Here is a 17,409-nt window from a genome sequence, read left to right on the forward strand (position 1 = left end):
CATGCAAGTGCCATTTTCAAACATTTCATGTTTTGTAATCACTTTCCAGCATCGTTTCACAACGGAAGAGTCTAATGATTTTTAAACTTACTCTGATGGAGACTTTTTTAATTGAGTGTGACCGTACTATTTTGAATAACACGGTAAAGTCTAGCTATGCCTTTAGAATTATCATAATAGTTCTATTTTCTTTTATATATTTTTTATTTATCCGTAACATGAAAACATTTTTAGAATTAGTGTGAACATGCGGACCTTGGAGTTGGCGAAAGCTTACTGGAATACTAGATATATTTTGGATATATGTCATGGATTTTATCGTTATTTCTTAGGGGCGTTCAAAAAAATTTTTGGGCTCTGTTAGCAGGATATCGGAGCTAAGATTCAGACCCCTTCCTCCCCTTTTTTAACGAATTTCCGTCCGTGAAATACACACATTTGAATAAGTCTTGGAAGGCTCAGGGGGCGTATTTTGTAGATAAAAGTTATCAGAATTAATAACACGTGCAATCATGCTCGCGAACAATGAAGAATTTTCAGGCCAAGAACAAATTTTTAAAATTTTTTAGTCCTTACAGATTTTTTCTCAAACTTTAAAATTTTTTAGTCCTTAAAGATTTTTTCTCAAACTTTAAACTCCCTCCCCCCCCCCCTTAGCGGCGATATCCTGCTAACAGGGCCCAAAAAAATTTTTCGCAGGCCCCTTTATACCTAGCTAGCTATGGTGTTCAAAACTTCCTATCTTATATAATTTTTACTGACAAATCCAAATACACCACTCATTAGTCTGATCCTATGTACGCATACCTTGTAATTAACCTAAAATCTATAGAGCTAGCTAATCAGATATAAAAATGCAAATGGAGTTAAATAGGCAGAGTGCGATGATATGACAGGCAGAACGTGATGACGTCCCACACTAACAGCTTTCATTATGAACTCATGTAGCAATATCTTGAAAATAATTCTGCATCTTCCACGATGGTTCTCTTTTTAAAGGGAAACAAGAAGCCCTGGGGGCTCTAAGAATTTCCGCGCGCTACCAAATTATTTGATGAAAACCTGCTAATTCGTTGTGTTATTGTGCCAAACATTCGAAGGGGTTTGGTGCATGAACCTCTGAAGATAAAGCACACCAGTGACATTATATCTTACAACAAACGCAAACAAAACGAAACGTGTCATAGTAAACTCACATTTTAAAAGAAATTGCTAACAAAAAATACAGCCTATCATTCATGGTTGAAAGTCTTGCGATTGAAACGTTTATGGTCTTAAACGGCATTAGTTGACAAAAAATCAAAATTTTGATGTGACCATCATTTTCAGCATACTTTTTTTATTAACTGTGTCAATTTTTGTCGAAAATAAAGCAGTTTTAATTTTTAGATAAATTTTGACCTGAAATGACATTTAGGTGACAAAAAATCAAACTTTTGTACCATCAACATTTTCAGCATACTTTATTTGTGCCAAATTTTGTCGAAAACAAATACCAATTTTGGCCTGAAGCGTCAATACTGGACTTCCCAGTAGTTAAGGAGCTTGGGTACAAAGCTTACATCTGTGACAGACCAACGTGAAATCCCAGGGTCGATTTTTTCTCAAAAAATGCTCCGAAAGAAAAAAACGACGGTTTTAAAGAATTTCCTACGCCTTCGGGCGCGGAAATTCAACTAAGGTCAAAAAAAAATGTTGTTAAAAAAAATTAAGAACGTTGTATAACATCTAAATAAACCATTGAAAAAAAATTAACTCTTAATTTTCATTATTTAGGCTGTTTTAGCCCATTAAAGTTCTAAGGTTTTCTTAAATTAACCGTGTACTCCATTCACGGTTCCTCGTGAACCATACAGAATTATGACGTATGAGCCGCGAGACTCAAAATCACTTAGACATGGATAGCAGCGAAGAAAGTAGTTGTGCTAGTGAACATAGCGAAGTATATAGTTCTGAAACAGATGAAAGTATTTGCAAAGGGTGTTATGATAACGAACCTGAATATACTGAAAGTCAGTTGAAAAACATTTGTTCATCAAAAACTGCGAATGATATTTCAGACGACGACGAAGATGAGGATTTAGACTCAAGCAGGTTAGAAAACTTACATTGGTGTAAGTGTAAAAAATGTGATATACACGAGTTAATGACTGTTGAAGAATGCAAGTGTTGTTTGGAGTTTACAACTTTACTGGGAGAAAAGCTGGAAGAGAATACATGTATTACCTTGCATAAAGATTTTAATATTCTTTGTTTAAATCGCACCGTATTAGAGACAGCAAGCATTAGACATCGCAGATATCAAAATAATTTCAAGGATATAAAATCTTTTCAAAACAAGTAAGCTTATTATTCTACCTTTCAAAACAAATATAAAATATTACTTCATATGCGAAAAAAAAATGCGTTCTTTATCTACATAAAAGTTCGTTTACTGAATGTGAGTCAAAGAATATTTAAAAATATATATACAACATTTTGTAAGGCCTAGGTTCCACAACAACAAAACATATTATATTCTTTTTAGATAACTACGCTTTCAGCATACAGACAATATACAGCTTGGGTGCATTACTATGAAACACTGGGAAAAGGATGTGGAGTTGTTATACCGGCATGCGTTGTGAAAAAAATTCGTGAAAGTTTCCCAGAAAAAGATGGAAAATATACAGAAAATATACAAGCCAAATTTCCTTGTTCTTATAAAAAAAAGTGTATAACAAACAAATCAAATCTACTTAGAAAATCGTTTTACTTTTTTATTTTTTTCAAGTATACTCAATTTTTCTGGACGATCTGTATACGCAATATTCCTTGGAGTGTCAAATCTGCCTTCCATATTTTCTACTTTCTTGTAGATGTTTTGGCCATCTAGTTTTCGTTGCACTACCTCCATAAGCAACTTTTCAATAAAATCATGAGATTTTGCTTCCATGACTGGCTTCGCAATCCACTCCTTTGAATTTACTTGATAAATATCGCCATCTCTTCTCGCCCAAAGCGCCGCAACCACTTCTCTCCTTAGTAATAACAGCCTGCTTTCTGTCTACGTTACAGTTGTGATCGAGAATAGCTAAATTTATCCGCGAGGCCATCACGTTCAATTCAAATTCAAATTCAAAAGAGTAGTAAAGACAAAATGTACAATTATAGTTAAGAAGTAAAATTCATCTTTTATGTCTTCATACATCAAATCAGGCGAACCTTATGGTATGGTTTCACTTACTCACTCGCGGATCATACGTCATTGCTCTCCATCGTAGAGTTTTTTTATGTACTCTAACGGAGATGTAAATAATAACCTTTTTACACTAAAATCCTCATAAAAATACATTTTTTTTGAAAAAAAATTTAAGGTATCTTTTTTAAACAGTATAATAAACGTTTTTATGAAAAAAAAATTTTTGACCTTAGTTTCCCTTTAAGGAGGAAATTCTTTAAAACCGTTGTTTTTTTCTTTCGGGGCATTTTTTGAGAAAAAAATCGACCCTGGGATTTCACGTTCATCTGAGAGGAGGATAGTATTGGTATCTGACTAACTAACTATCCCTGTCCCAAATGGTCAATTGCAACGCCACAGATTTAAACTTCGTACCCAAGCTCCCTAAGTACGGGGAAGTCATCTAAATAACGTTTCAGGCCAAAATTTGGCACAGTTAACAAAAAATTTTGATTTTTGTCACCTAAATGTCATTTTAGGCCAAAATTGGTCCAAAAATTAAAACTACTTCATTTTTAAAAAAAATTGGCAAAGTTAACAAAAAAAGTATGCTGAACATAATGGTGACATCAAAATTTTGATTTTTGTCACCTAAATGCCATTTTAGGCCGGAATTGGTCCAAAAATTAAAACTACTTTATTTTCGACAAAAATCGGCACAGTTAATAAAAAAAGTATGCTGAAAATGATGGGTACATCAAAATTTTGATTTTTTGTCAACTAAATGCCGTTTAAGACCATAAACCTTTCAATCGCAAGACTTTCAACCATAAATGATAGGCTGTATTTTTTGTTAGCAATTTCTTTTAAAACGTGAGTTTATTATGACACGTTTCGTTTTGTTTGCGTTTGTTTGTGCTTTATCTTCAGAGCTTCATGCACCAAAACTCTTCGAATGTTTGGCATGATAACAGAACAAATTAGCAGGTTGTCATCAAATATTTTGGTAGCGAGCGGAAATTCTTAGAGCCCCCAGGGCTTCTTGTTACTTTTTTAATCAACCTAAATATTGATTTAACAGTTCCATAAATGAATAAATGAATTTTCTAATCACTAATTCATCAAGTTTTGATTACGGCCAGTGCGATGTCTGTAGCAAATGTCAGCGTAGCATCAAATTTTTTGGCTTTTGTGCGTCTCGAACACAAAGCAAGCTGGATCGCAAAAGAGCGAGGTTTAGTCGTGCTCTTATACAGCGGATGTTGGTGCTCCTGGGTTGCTTCCTCTTTTCTGCCAAAAGATCAGCTACATTAAAAAAAATTGCTGCACTCGCGACTTATGCCTCCAAAGCACGAAAAAACTTGGTTTTTTTTCTTGTTGTAGCAGTCTTTTTTCTCATTCTTTTTTGTGCACAGCTTAAGTGGCATTTGGCTAATAGGTTGAAAACTGTTATATTACAAAACGCTGTTTTTTCCCTTTGTCCAGAAACCTTTTGCTGTTACGTCAGTGGGGGCGTCACTGGATATGATAGCAGTTAAATTGTTGGACGTTCACCAGAAGGCAGTGTCAAAATTGGTTCAATGGCGACGCTGGTTCAAATTTCATCTAAACTTTTGGCAGTGATGTTGCGAATCGCATTGTGTCTTTGAATGAGAAAACCACCCTTCGCACAAGATAGTAAATGTTGAAGGTCGTTGCTACTTTCACAAGGACAATGGACTGGTAACCGTTGAAACGGAATGTTGTGACGAATGTACAAGCTGTCCCAGAAGGACTGTTTATTCAAGAAAAATCCAAATTCTTTTAGAGGTAGAGCCGCTAACCATACTGAAGATTCTGGTTCCGTTGCTGCCTCAATGCCCTTTAACTTCAAGGGATCGAGCATCTTGGTCTTCAGCTCCCCTAGTTTATTTTTATGAAATCTTTTTTACGTGGTTTTTATTTCAAACTTGTTTTTTCTGATTTCATTTTTCGTTGCGTTGCGTTAGTCAATTTCTTGAGTTTTGATGTTTTCGATAGATTTGCTGGCCCTCGAGGCTCTTGGGAATTACGGCTTTCAGTCAAATCGTCTTACCAGCATCCTTATTTCTCGAATCACCATGATAAAAAAGAACCGATGCATTTAATAATTGCCGCCGTAGTGTTTATAGAATTTCTGTGTTTTTAATATTTGTACTTAATTTGACATTTATTTTTATTTACCGTTATTTTTCACAAATAAACAAGAATATAAGAAAGGAAAATTGTGCTAGATTCCTGGTTAGCTACAATGGATAATTTTTCATATGATATTGCTTCATTACGAAGATCCAGGATATTACAACCAGCAATAGAAGTATAAAATGCAATCAAAACCTACGTGAACTTAATGGAAGGCTTGTTACCATGGCGAATAATGTGCACAGCAGAGGAGAGATATTACAGAGTGGTTGCACATGTTAGCAAAAGTGTATCTTTCGTTAAAATATTTAATAAGACCCGGTGTATACTAAAGTTTAAACTTTATATTATTTTTTTGTCCCGTGTGTTATTACTGAAATAAGTTGTGGGGAAAATATTCATTTACGTCATTATAAATAAGTTGTGTAACCGAAATATGCCGATTAAAAACTGGGCTTCTTGTCTTCCTATTTCTCCTTGAGGGGGCAGTTGAGAAGTAGAAGGTGTATGCGGATGGCTTTCAATATGTGGTATTGTTGGGTACACAATAAACACGGATGTGGGAAGCATAAATACAGCAGGAGTTGTTGAAACAAAAATTTAAAAACTATGCTATTAATCCCATGTTTCGTGAATAGCCTTCTGTAATCCGATAACTTACAGTCGTTAGCTGTTACATGGTTGTTAGAAGCTTCTTCCTCGTCATTTGAAGCTGCCAATGATACGACAGAGGCAGTGTCATCGATTTTATCATCATCATCTACACGGTTGTGCCATCATCAGCTGTTGTTTTTTTATTTGCTTCAGTCGCGTACCTTGTGTTATCTCCTTACACCACAAAAACGATGAAACAAGCATAAAGCAGATGCAGCAATGAAACAAGAACATTTTTTGACATTTTTGCTTCAATGTTTGCTTTATGTTTCATGCTAGCTGCATTTTTTTTTATTCTTCCACAGTAGCTTGTGTCTGCATTTGCATTATAGGCGTGACACAAGCTATAAAAGTGAAGTTTTGGAAGAGATGTGATAGGGGTCATTGTAGCTCAGTTACTGTAACTGTCCCAATCTTGGTGATTACAGCAAAGAAAACAGTCTGAAAATATGACAATTTTGTCAATGTTTTGCCTTAATGGGGCAAAATGATTCCCACCAAGAAATATTTTAAAATTAATTTTCTCGTCGTAACTTATTTCAGCAGTATATGATCATTTGTCTGTTTGGTTGCTGTGGTTCCCTGTAAGCAATTTGGGAGGTATGTTCAAATAGACTTTTTGATATTGTAGTTCTGTTGAGTTAAACTTTGAAAAGCTGGTCAGGAAGAGGTGTAGGATCATATGCTGCCGATAAACAGTTGTTGCTGTTTAAATTTCTTCGATGACGTGTCTAGCTTTGGGAAATGGACCCAACTGTGGTGCCAGGCGGTCCCTAGTTACCCTTGCAGGTGAAAATGTAAGTTTTTTAAAATTTGGGTTGTTACATCCGAGATCTTAATAAAATCTGTCGTATTTTTCTTTTCTTTCTTCTTCGACCCAATTTTTTAAAGGACTGCCGTTATTGCCACCAGCGGTTTTCAGGAAAAACTTCCACAAGAAATGAATAATGAAATTCTGTTTTTTCTTTTTCACGATTTGATTTTTCGAATTAAGCTAGAAGATATTTTGTTGCGTGATTTTTTTTTTACATATATTGGCCAAGCCCTGTTAAAATTAATCCCTCAAATTTAATCCAGCTTCAATTAATCCTGTTATACGTAAGGTAAAAAGTAATACAGCAAAAAGCATGCGTCACATTTTTCAGATCTTCTTTTAAGCCTGCTGCATTTTTCATTGGCATTTGTGCACACACCTTAATTTATGTTTCTAATGTATCTAGACATATTTTTAGTCATGTGTAAAAAGCTTGAATTTAGTGTTTTGTAAAATGGAGCAAGATTTCTTTTCAAATGGAAAATAATGTTGCCACTTTAATTTTTGATTCAGTGAATGCCTCACTCTTTTGCATGCTTGCATAAAACAAGATGATCTGGGGAGTTGTGTTATGATTCAACTTGCGAGAAACGAAAACATTGTGCAATTCAGTCCAAAATTCAACGAACGTAGTGGTCTGGTTAATAACTTTCGAAGATTTTGGCTAGTTTCAGCCCGAGAAGAAACGTGCATTATCAAGACTTAAACTTTTTAAAACAAACGATATATATTTCTACTTATTTCAAGAGATGTTAATAGAATATATGTCCAACAATGTATTTATAATATAAGAAAACTCATGTTACGTAAGCACAACGCATTATTTCTCTTCTAGAGAATGCTGTTCCCAACTCTACAACCTTTCATAAAACATCACAATCACATAAAATATCACAAACAAATTAAAAATTGTAAGCATAAAGTCATTGGTTAAGTTTTACGCACAATTTTCAATGTGTTTTTTAAATCATTTAAACTGTTCTGCCTAATCTTAGGACACTGCCCAATCTGGACATAAAAATTGGACATAAAAATGCCCAGTCTTAAGACTGGCCGGCCAGTTTAAAGACTAGGCAAGGCGTAACAAGATTGGGCAGGGGACCATGTTAGACCCTTCTTTAGACGCCTTTAAAATTTTAAAGAAGGGATGTGCCACACAAGCTGTGTTGTTTGCTCAAGACTCAACAACCATTCTCAGACACATTAAAACATCATATTTGGGATATATGATAAACAAAAAACGAAAAACAAAAAACTGTTTAATTGACCAAGCCAGTTTTTGGGCATAGTAAAAATCCTAGCTAGCTAGCTAGCTATAGCTAGCACGTATTATACATTTGGCATTTATATGCAGTTCGTAGTGACTAATTTTTTTTAAAAAAGGTTTATATATAAAGAATCAGATAAATCGTTAGCTGTTAACTTCATTTTGAATGAGAAGTTTAGCTAGCTAGCTAAGTAGCGATAGTCAGCCACATATGGTTGAATAGTTTCAATATTTTTTATACACATTCTTATATAAATTGTATAATTTTTTTGCCTTTTGATTTGCCAAGAAAAGTTTCAATTTAGAGTTCCTTTTAAGACATACAGTCTAAAATTGTTACTGTTATCTTTGTTTTCCACAATTGTTCTAAGATTAGATCTCTATAGATTGGGTAGTCCAGTCTTAAAGGTTGCCTCCGACGTTATAACAAGTTCATCTTAACCGAAAGAAACCGTTAAAACATTATAGAAAAAAGTATTATTTAAGGATTTACTTGCAAAATAAAAGCATAAACACGATTTACTTATTCCATGTTTTTATAAAACCTTGTGCTTCGACCGCCATTATTGCAGCATTAAAAACACGCTTCAAAATCTTGAAAAAAACATCAGGATACCTCCTAACGTCACAAGAGCCAAAACCACACCGTCTTGCAGCATGAAAACGACGAAGCGAGATTTCTTTATGAAATTAATTATTAAGAAGTTGTTCCGCTATCACAATTCTAATTAGCTTTAAAAATATTTTCTTTTTCATATTGTAAACATGTTTTTTGATTGGGTGTCCCTACTCTCCAGTGGAGGATTCGAAGTATCGTATGTAGAGAAAGGATGTTGTGTGGGTGAAGGGATGACCTAAGAAACAAGGACGACACACAGGCCTTGTTTCTTATACCGCTTTCTGCTCGGGTAGTGAAATTGATCCGTGATAGAATCAGAACAACCCGACCTGGCGTAAGCGGTCGGTCATTTTAAAGGGTCTTTTTATAACGAAAGGGCTACATCTATATATTTCTTTATCGATTTGTTTGTTGGCCATGCTTAACAGATTTGGTTAGTGATTGATAACAAACCACGAGAGATTATTAGCGAGGTGAAAAAGGAAAGGGAAAAAATGTGCTGTCTTGTTGCTAAAGAAGACTAAGTCACGTGATTTTATGGGCAAATATAATTGGTAGGTGAAAGGCACCTGTAATTGCCGTCCGGGAAGAAAACGAGCTTTCATTACCCCTGCCCTAGAGAGGAAATTTTTAAAAACTCAATTAAATACTCACGAATGACATAATTTTGTTTTACTTTTTTTATGTAATTTGTTCATGTTATTTTTTAATTTTTTTAATTTTTTTAATTAAGTTAAAAAACATTTTTTGCATCATGGAAAACCCATGTTAACTCATTTTCAGGAACTACACGCCCTTCCATATATCCTGTGTACCCCGTCCGGCTCTGGTTAAGCATCACGAATTTTTGTCACTGCACATGACGGGATGACCCTTCGCACAGATTTGCCAAGTCTGTTGTGAACCCACCACGTGAACTGTCGGTAAGCAGCATAGCAATATGTTCTAAAAGAAAAATGTTAACCTTAAATATCAAATTTATGTTCTTATAACCCATATTTCTATAAACAGCGTGTTTTGACTAGAACAACATCTACTTACTTATTGGGAACGTCATTTCTTGGAGGAAGATATGACGATTCTCTTTCATACATTCCAACCAAAGCAGTCCAGAGATTTCCTTTCCTTAAAACAATCGGCTTGAAATCTTCGTGATTGACTATACAGTTTATTTCTAAAGAATATATTTTTAATAACTTAATAATCAGCATATAATGTTTCGTATATCCCGCTAAAAAGTACACACCTTGTAGGTTATATATACAGTAGAGTCTCCATAACTCGAACCTCTATAACTCGAATCTCTCCTTAACTCGAACAAATTCGTTGGCACCGTGAAAATTTCCTAATAAACTCTTATAAAAAAACCTCTACAACTCGAACCTCCATAACTCGAATCTTCCCTTAACTCGAACAAATTTTTTTGTCCCTTGGAGATTTTTCTCTCCATAACTCGAATTTTCTGACATCATAATCAAAATTCGAACAGTTTTCCTGATAAATTGGGTCTAAAAATCTTGTTAATACGTGTTTTGCAGGCCTTATTATTAATTCGAATGATTAATGATGCGTCATCCAAACCTTTCGAACGTCTTTTTCGAACGTTTTCGAGAAAATCTAAAGAATTTCAAAAGAAAGACACTCTCATAACAATGTCGTCTGTGGCAGGATCAAAGCGTCGAATTGACAATAAGTCGTGCAAAATCAAGTACAAAGCTCTTAAAGCGTTGGAAAAGGGTACTGCGCCAAAGAATGTGGCAAAAGAGTTCAAAATAAGATAAGATCACAAGACCGACGGCCGAGCAAGTGCGTACAGCTATCAACGTCCTCGAAGACTTGAGTATTTTTTCAAATTTTGGAGAAGAAATGATAGCTTCCCTGAGGGACTTGAATCGTAATATCGCCAAAGATCAACTTAATTTGACATGATTTTCACCTGTTTCTTAATTCTGCTATTTCCCCATCGCTATCACTGTCATATGTCACCCACGATGAGTCCGATAAATCCCCCCTACGTTTAGGTTTAAACTGGAAGCCAAGTACAACGTTAGAACATTTTGATTCCGACTCATCCGAAGATTACAGTACTTAACAAACGTGTTGCTTTTAAAAGAAAACAAATAATTCTGCATTAAGCAAACAACAAAATTTTTTTCTAGCGCTAATGAATCTTCTATATCTCATAAATATTTAATACTTCGAAACATATCAACAAGGCATTGTAAACACGAATTAGTCAGTAGAATATATCACCGTGAGGCATCCTATAATTCTTTGGTCCTTGTGACGTCAATTATGCAGCCATTATGAATTTCAAAGTTCGAGAAGAAGCGGGAGCATGATAAAGCCGCATGAAGGGAGGTAGCTCAAAATTTGAAAGTTTATTTACAATTATTTGCTGTACTAAACTTTTCTGTAAAAAACGAATGTTATTTTCTTAAATACTTATATGAATAGAACTTAATTAGGTAGCATCATTAAAAGGTCGGAGGGAACCTTTAAGACTGGCTACCCATTTGTCACTGTCAGAAGATTGGCCTGGCCAGTCTCAAGACGGGTCACGTTCCAAGATTGGGCAGACTTTTTCCGTGCATAACCAAGCTAAAAATCCGAAATCTTTTAACCTAAAAGGGTTTTTCATTTTCCATTCATTTTGAACGTATGTGGCTTTAGTCTGAAATGTAATGGCTTTAATCATAGTTGAATTATTGACATCAGACTAATGTAATATGTTTTGTAACTAACTAAACAGTTTTAAAGATAATGTTTTACAAACTTTGTTAAAAAATGTACAAAAAGTCACAGACATATACAGTTAGCGTGTTATTATATAAGGCTAGTCGCTAAAAACAGAGTCAACGCCAGATTGGGAGCTTATTACAGTTAAACCGTGTCCCACAACCCACTTGAAGGTGTCATTACAGTATCGTCTTTAGGCCTAATAAGGAAAGTTAAAAATGCCCTAGTCGCAGTTATCCGCATTATGAAATAATTGACGCGGCCACCCGCAAAGATCCAGAGAATAAGCGACGCTGACGTCAGCAAAAATTAGCTCGCTTCGAAGATTCGGATGTAACCAAATACAGTCCTAGATCCGTTTGTTAATACTGACAAGCGAAAATTTACAAATTCAAATCGAGCGGTCTAATATAAAAAGGTTTTCGTGCCTCTTTCTTTCGCAAGCCGGTTGGTGTTTTTTCGTTTAATCCGAAAATTTAACTTTGATGTTGACAGATTTGTCTGTCGTCAATAGGTATAATAAAATTAGTGAAACTACCAAGATGCGCTTATATCTATGTTAATCTTAATTGCACACCAATCAACTAGTCTGTAATACTATTATGTTAGGTCTGTCTCTCTACCTATATGTTACAGGTAAAATGGATATGTTAATTTTCTTTTGATTTAGCGGCAAAAAATGTTTAAACGTTACGCCACGACGTCATCGCACTACACTGACGTTATGCTTGCGGTCTCGTAAATTAGAAACGACCGCAATAAACGGGTGTACCACTTCGTCAAACGCACCCCATTTTACACATTTTCTTAATCAGTTTTTTAAGCTTTACACAACAGTGAAAACATCTCATTAAATGTCCAGCACATTTCTGACGTCAGCGTATTATTATTCTTAAAATGCTTGCCGCCACTTAGTTAGGATTAAGTGAATATTTCCAGTACTTTTGAAAAGCTTTTGTTTATATTTTAATGGGTAAAAGACAAGCGACGTAATGATTTTAAAACTTAGCAGATTTGGCCGTGGAAAAATCCACTTATGCAGGATAACAATGGAAAATATCCATCATTGGAATTTTGATGACGTCACTACTTTAAACAACTTTTATTTACTCGTTGTATTTATTGTGTAGAACTTGAAATGCTGATCAAAAATCATGCTTTTAACGAATGGATAAAGAGATGTTAGGATTTCAAGTTTTTTGATGACTTTTTTGACTCGTATTTAAGCTATTTAGTTTGTAACTTAAATGTCTTGTCGAAATTGTATTTAGCTGGTGCGTCTATTATGTGGAGCTTAAAACCTTGATCAAAGCAATGTGTGCTTTTGACTAAATATTGACTTTTCTGATGACATATGCAACCCTTTGGTTGGATGAACGAAAAACTTAGCACAGCTTTACGAACTTGGTCTCATTTTGATTCTAGGTAGTTCATAAACGCAATGCAATGGCTTTACTAATGTTACACGCATTGATGTCAGTGCAATGCTATTGGCTGACAAATTCAGTATGTCATTGATAAGTCAGTTTGTCCAATTGACATTCAATTCATCAAATTAAAATGTTTATTCCCACATAATCAGTCGTCAAATTGGTAAGTTGTATCAAGACTGCTTTACATTTTCACATTTTAGATTACAATGTAATTAATTCGAGACGGAATAAAGTTAACAAGTTAGACGTGCTTCGGGTACTTCTGTAAACACTAAACATATTCATTTTGCGTGTCACAGAGAGACAAACACAATTACCGTATTAATATAAGAGATCATTCTTTAATAAAAGAGATAGGAAAATGCGGATGTTAGTGCAATCACATCGTCATCATCGTCAAATCATGGATCATACCCGTGAAATCAACGATAGAAGAGTTTCTGTCACCAATCCCCACCGTGTCCCCCTGGCCCCCCACCCCCCAATCCCCGCCGTGTCCCCCCATTACAGTGATAAGATTCAACTGTGTCTATAATGGCCTCTAGTAATACCATCTACTATTATTCTTTTGTCATCATCTGCATTGAGCGCGAGTTTATTTGTTTTTATGGTGTGAATATCATGCTTAATGGATCGAAAGGTCATTTGGGTTCTGTAAACATTTACACCCTCGAACAGACACCTCTTGTAGTTATCAAAACCCAAGGTTTTCCTGACCACACACTTCTTGACTCCCTTGCACCTCTTATTCTCCCTACCACATAGCTGTTTGTAAGCGTAGGTCTTCGCCCTTAGGGCGACAAACTCCGTCATTACCTTGCCACCTAACTCGTCCTTCATCAGACCAATGATCTTTTTATTCAAACCTAATGGTAGAGGTCTACCATCTTTCTTATCGTACCCTGATGTGTCAAATCTCAAAGCTACATCGTCAGCGATATTTTTGTAAAAGTCGTAGGTTTTGATATGATAAACGAATGAATCTGTATCCATGTAGCAAAGCTTTACATCATTACCATATTTCGGTCTCATGTAATCATAGTGGAACTCATACATAACTATCTTGGACAAGTCGAGAATTGCCAGTCCCAGGTAGATTGGCTTATTCAGTTTGATCTTGCTCTTGGACATCTCTATGCCCATCAGTGTTTCCGAGAACCACGTGCTACCCTTGAAGTTGGGCTTCATCACCAGCTTCTCATATTGTTCTTTCTTGGTAGCCAAACGTATATCCTTTTGCTTCCGTTGATTCTCCATTGTCTTCCCAAAGACTGAATTGTTCATAAGCTTGAAAAAGTCCTTTTCGAAGTCATTCGTTGATTTGGTACGCAGATAGGTATTAAAATCGATATAAGGTTTCAACCATGCGCTTTGCTTAAACCTCAGTACCCTATGAACCTTCTCAAGAATGAGACCGTGCTTCAACGCTTGATCAAGTGCACGGATGTTAATGACATAGTTCTTCTTGTCCGAAAGACACGGTGTCAGCTTTTCGACGCCATTAATCACCTTCCTCTCGGGCATGAAAGGAAGATCGTTATGAGAATCGTGAAGCTCCTGTGGATAGCTCACATCAACCTCAAGGATGTACCCCTCTTCACCATTTTCCACAGCTAATTGCGAAATCAGTTCAGGTGTAAAGTGCAAAAGTTTACCGGTGTCAACCCACTCAAACCCTCCAGTCGGCAGCTTCTGAATCATGGCCCATCCATACAGATTGTTAGAATCTAGGTATTGTAGATAGGTGGTCTCTTCAGAAGTATTATACATCTCACCCATATATGGGTTATTGGCCTTCGCGTGTCTATGAACAGCCTGACAGAGACCGCCCCTAATACCCCTCTCAATGAACAGGACCATCTCCATATCCGACAATAAATCTAGACTAACCTTGGTCTTTTTCAAACACGCCCTCCAGGCTAATCCTGGAGATGTGTAAAAGTGAGCCGGGTCTAGATCGTACTTTCTTAAGCATGTTTCCCTGAAGGTCTCAAACACATCACTCAGAAGCAGCACATCAGTCTTGAGATATATATCATGATAAACACCCATATTTTCAACTTTCATGTCTTTCCATACCTTTTGGGCATGCGCATAGTCAGCATCACTGATGTCACTCATGTTCAGCTCGCTGAAGAAGGCATCCTTCGACGGAAGCTTAGTTTCATTAAACCTATCGAATGAATCGACATATTCATATGGGTATACACCCTTTCTTCTCATTATGTTGAATTGCTCATCATCATTGAAGAATTTTCGAAGATTTTTACACTGATCATCAGAGAGATTGTTTACCAATTTATCCAGGCTACTAGCCATGAAACGAACCGAATCGATGAATCTTAATTTTATCTTTTTGGCTTTAGTCTCTCTCTTTTTGCCAATGTATTCACCAACCTTAACATCAGTTGAGAAAGAGATATATTTCTCTTTATTTTCAGCGATAACGCTCATATTTTCTTCTCCATGCTGCTTCGCAAGCTCTTTGATAAATAGATGTGCATCGTAGCCACTCAGATTATGAAAGACAACCGGAATATAATTAGGCAATTTGTATCGGATATTACATTCTCGATGGGCAGCCCCGCGAAACTTACCGGTGAAATGGCAGTGATCCCTAACCTTGATGTCATCCTTGTCATCAAATTCTTTCATGCAAATGTGGCACACCCTGGCTCTCTTGAAACTGTCACGCTCCTCCTCCGTCAGTGGATCCATTGCTTTCTGAGGAAACATGTTATATAACCTTTTCACCTCAGAAACTACATGATCTACAAAGCGCGGAACACAGTCCTCACCGCGGTAAAGCTTCAGAGGGTCCGGCACTTCACCATGAGCATATTTACTATAACAACAGAATCCAGTGGGAACATGTTTACCAACTTTCTCGGTGGATGATTCGCATTTTCTCTCTTCTTCGGGCAATTCTTTTGTGAAAGCTTCGAAATCGGCATACATGATGAATGGAGCTTTGAGCTGAAACTTACCATCAGTGAAGGTTAAGGTGCTATCCTCCTCAGGGAGTTAAATCTTAGCAGCATCGTTATTCTTGCAATACTCAAAGTGCTCATCCCTTTTCTGTTCGCTTGGAAAACCAGAGAGACAATTCAAGCAATAATACTCCTTATTTTTATGCTTTGAGTTGGCCTTGCTCAGGACACCGCTCAAGTTCTTAACGGCGATGTAATGTCTCTTCTCCTCCTCATGTAGCAAGAACAAAACAACCGTCTCCTTACGATCCAGATGCTTCGACTTGCGACGCATGTAGATACCTTCTCTCCCATCCTTTGTCAAAACATGCACAGCGACATCGGGGTTCCTTCTCTCAAACAAATCTATTTTATTTAGCGCCATCGGGAAAGTTAGACCATCCCAATTATACTTATCATGCTTCTTAAGAATTGAGATACGCTCAGGATTACTTTTGATCAGATTGTGGTTAAGCGCGGCGATAATAGCCCATCTGAAACATTCATCATCATCTTCATTTTTAGGATTAATCACAGATCGCTTTCCACTGAAATTCTTAGGTAGCGGCAAATAAGAGCTACCTCTCGTTAATTTTAGCTTATGAAAGTCCACATGCATATGTAGGATCCTTTCGATTGGGAACCCGCTGGCGGGTAGAGCAGGGTTTTTAATCTGCTCGATTATCTTATTACACATCCGATCGAAAACATCAGAAATGTCATCGTGGGCGTGCAGCATCTCCATATAGCTATTGAACGCTTTATCGACATGTACACACGGGGCATCAGCCGAGCTGGTGTCCTCCCTTACCCACTTCACCCACAAGGTCGCTTGAGTCTTCAATGACTTCTTCTGCCCGAGCACGTCACTCATCAACCTCTTGACGATAGGATGAACCTTTTTCAAAAATACCCTGACATTCTTCTCACCGTCAGGGTTTATCTTGAACCTTTTGTAGGAACCTACAAACGCTTCTTCAATAGGAATATAGGGGTTTTCCTCTTTCACCTCTTCCTCCTCTTTCTCCTCTTTCTCTCCACTGCCCTTTTTATACAAACCCATGATCTTATCCTTCATGGTTTTGAAAGCTTTTGTTGTTTTATCCTTAATAGCCTTAGGTACATGATTTATCAACCAGTCTCTCCATTCATTCAACTTGCTTTTCACAATAGGTCTGGTTTTAATCATTTCTTGCAGCTCAAACAAATCCATGTCTTGTTGGCTAGTACCGGATCTCGAGGGTCTAGGTGCTGGTACGGGTCTAGGCATCGGTATTGGTCTATTTGGTCTCGGCGCTGGTACTGGTCTGGTGGGTCTCGGCACGGGTACCGGTGGTGACACGGTAGTGGGTGTCAATAATTCGATCAGCTCAGCCTTTCTGAGCCTTGAGTATCCATGTAGACCGCGTTCTCTAGCGAGATCCCTTAATTCGGAAACTGTATTTCTCGAAGTCATATCGGGTTGTGATATACTATATGTGGACCTTTAATATGGTTTTATACAATCGTGAAACCAAAAAAAAGATTCATAACATTTGTTACTCGCGTAAGTAACAAAAAAACAATCTGACCCCCAACAAATCAATTATATTGT

General features: G+C 36.6%; 1 protein-coding gene across 1 annotated transcript; it reads left to right on the plus strand.

The window, feature by feature from the left end:
* The first annotated feature begins 1,886 nt into the window (after positions 1 to 1,886).
* LOC130635470 (uncharacterized) lies at positions 1,887 to 2,521 on the plus strand. The gene is made up of 2 exons (XM_057444801.1): positions 1,887 to 2,252; positions 2,318 to 2,521. Coding segments are annotated over exons 1-2 (357 nt in total). The 5' UTR covers positions 1,887 to 1,897; the 3' UTR covers positions 2,320 to 2,521.
* Positions 2,522 to 17,409: the final 14,888 nt, after the last annotated feature.

The sequence above is a fragment of the Hydractinia symbiolongicarpus genome, chromosome 3 (assembly GCF_029227915.1).
Source record: "Hydractinia symbiolongicarpus strain clone_291-10 chromosome 3, HSymV2.1, whole genome shotgun sequence".
NCBI lineage: Eukaryota > Metazoa > Cnidaria > Hydrozoa > Anthoathecata > Hydractiniidae > Hydractinia > Hydractinia symbiolongicarpus.

What these genes read in the sequence shown, in the direction of transcription:
- LOC130635470 (XM_057444801.1), top strand. Translation starts at nt 1,898, where the DNA reads ATGGATAGCAGCGAAGAAAGTAGTTGTGCTAGTGAACATAGCGAAGTA.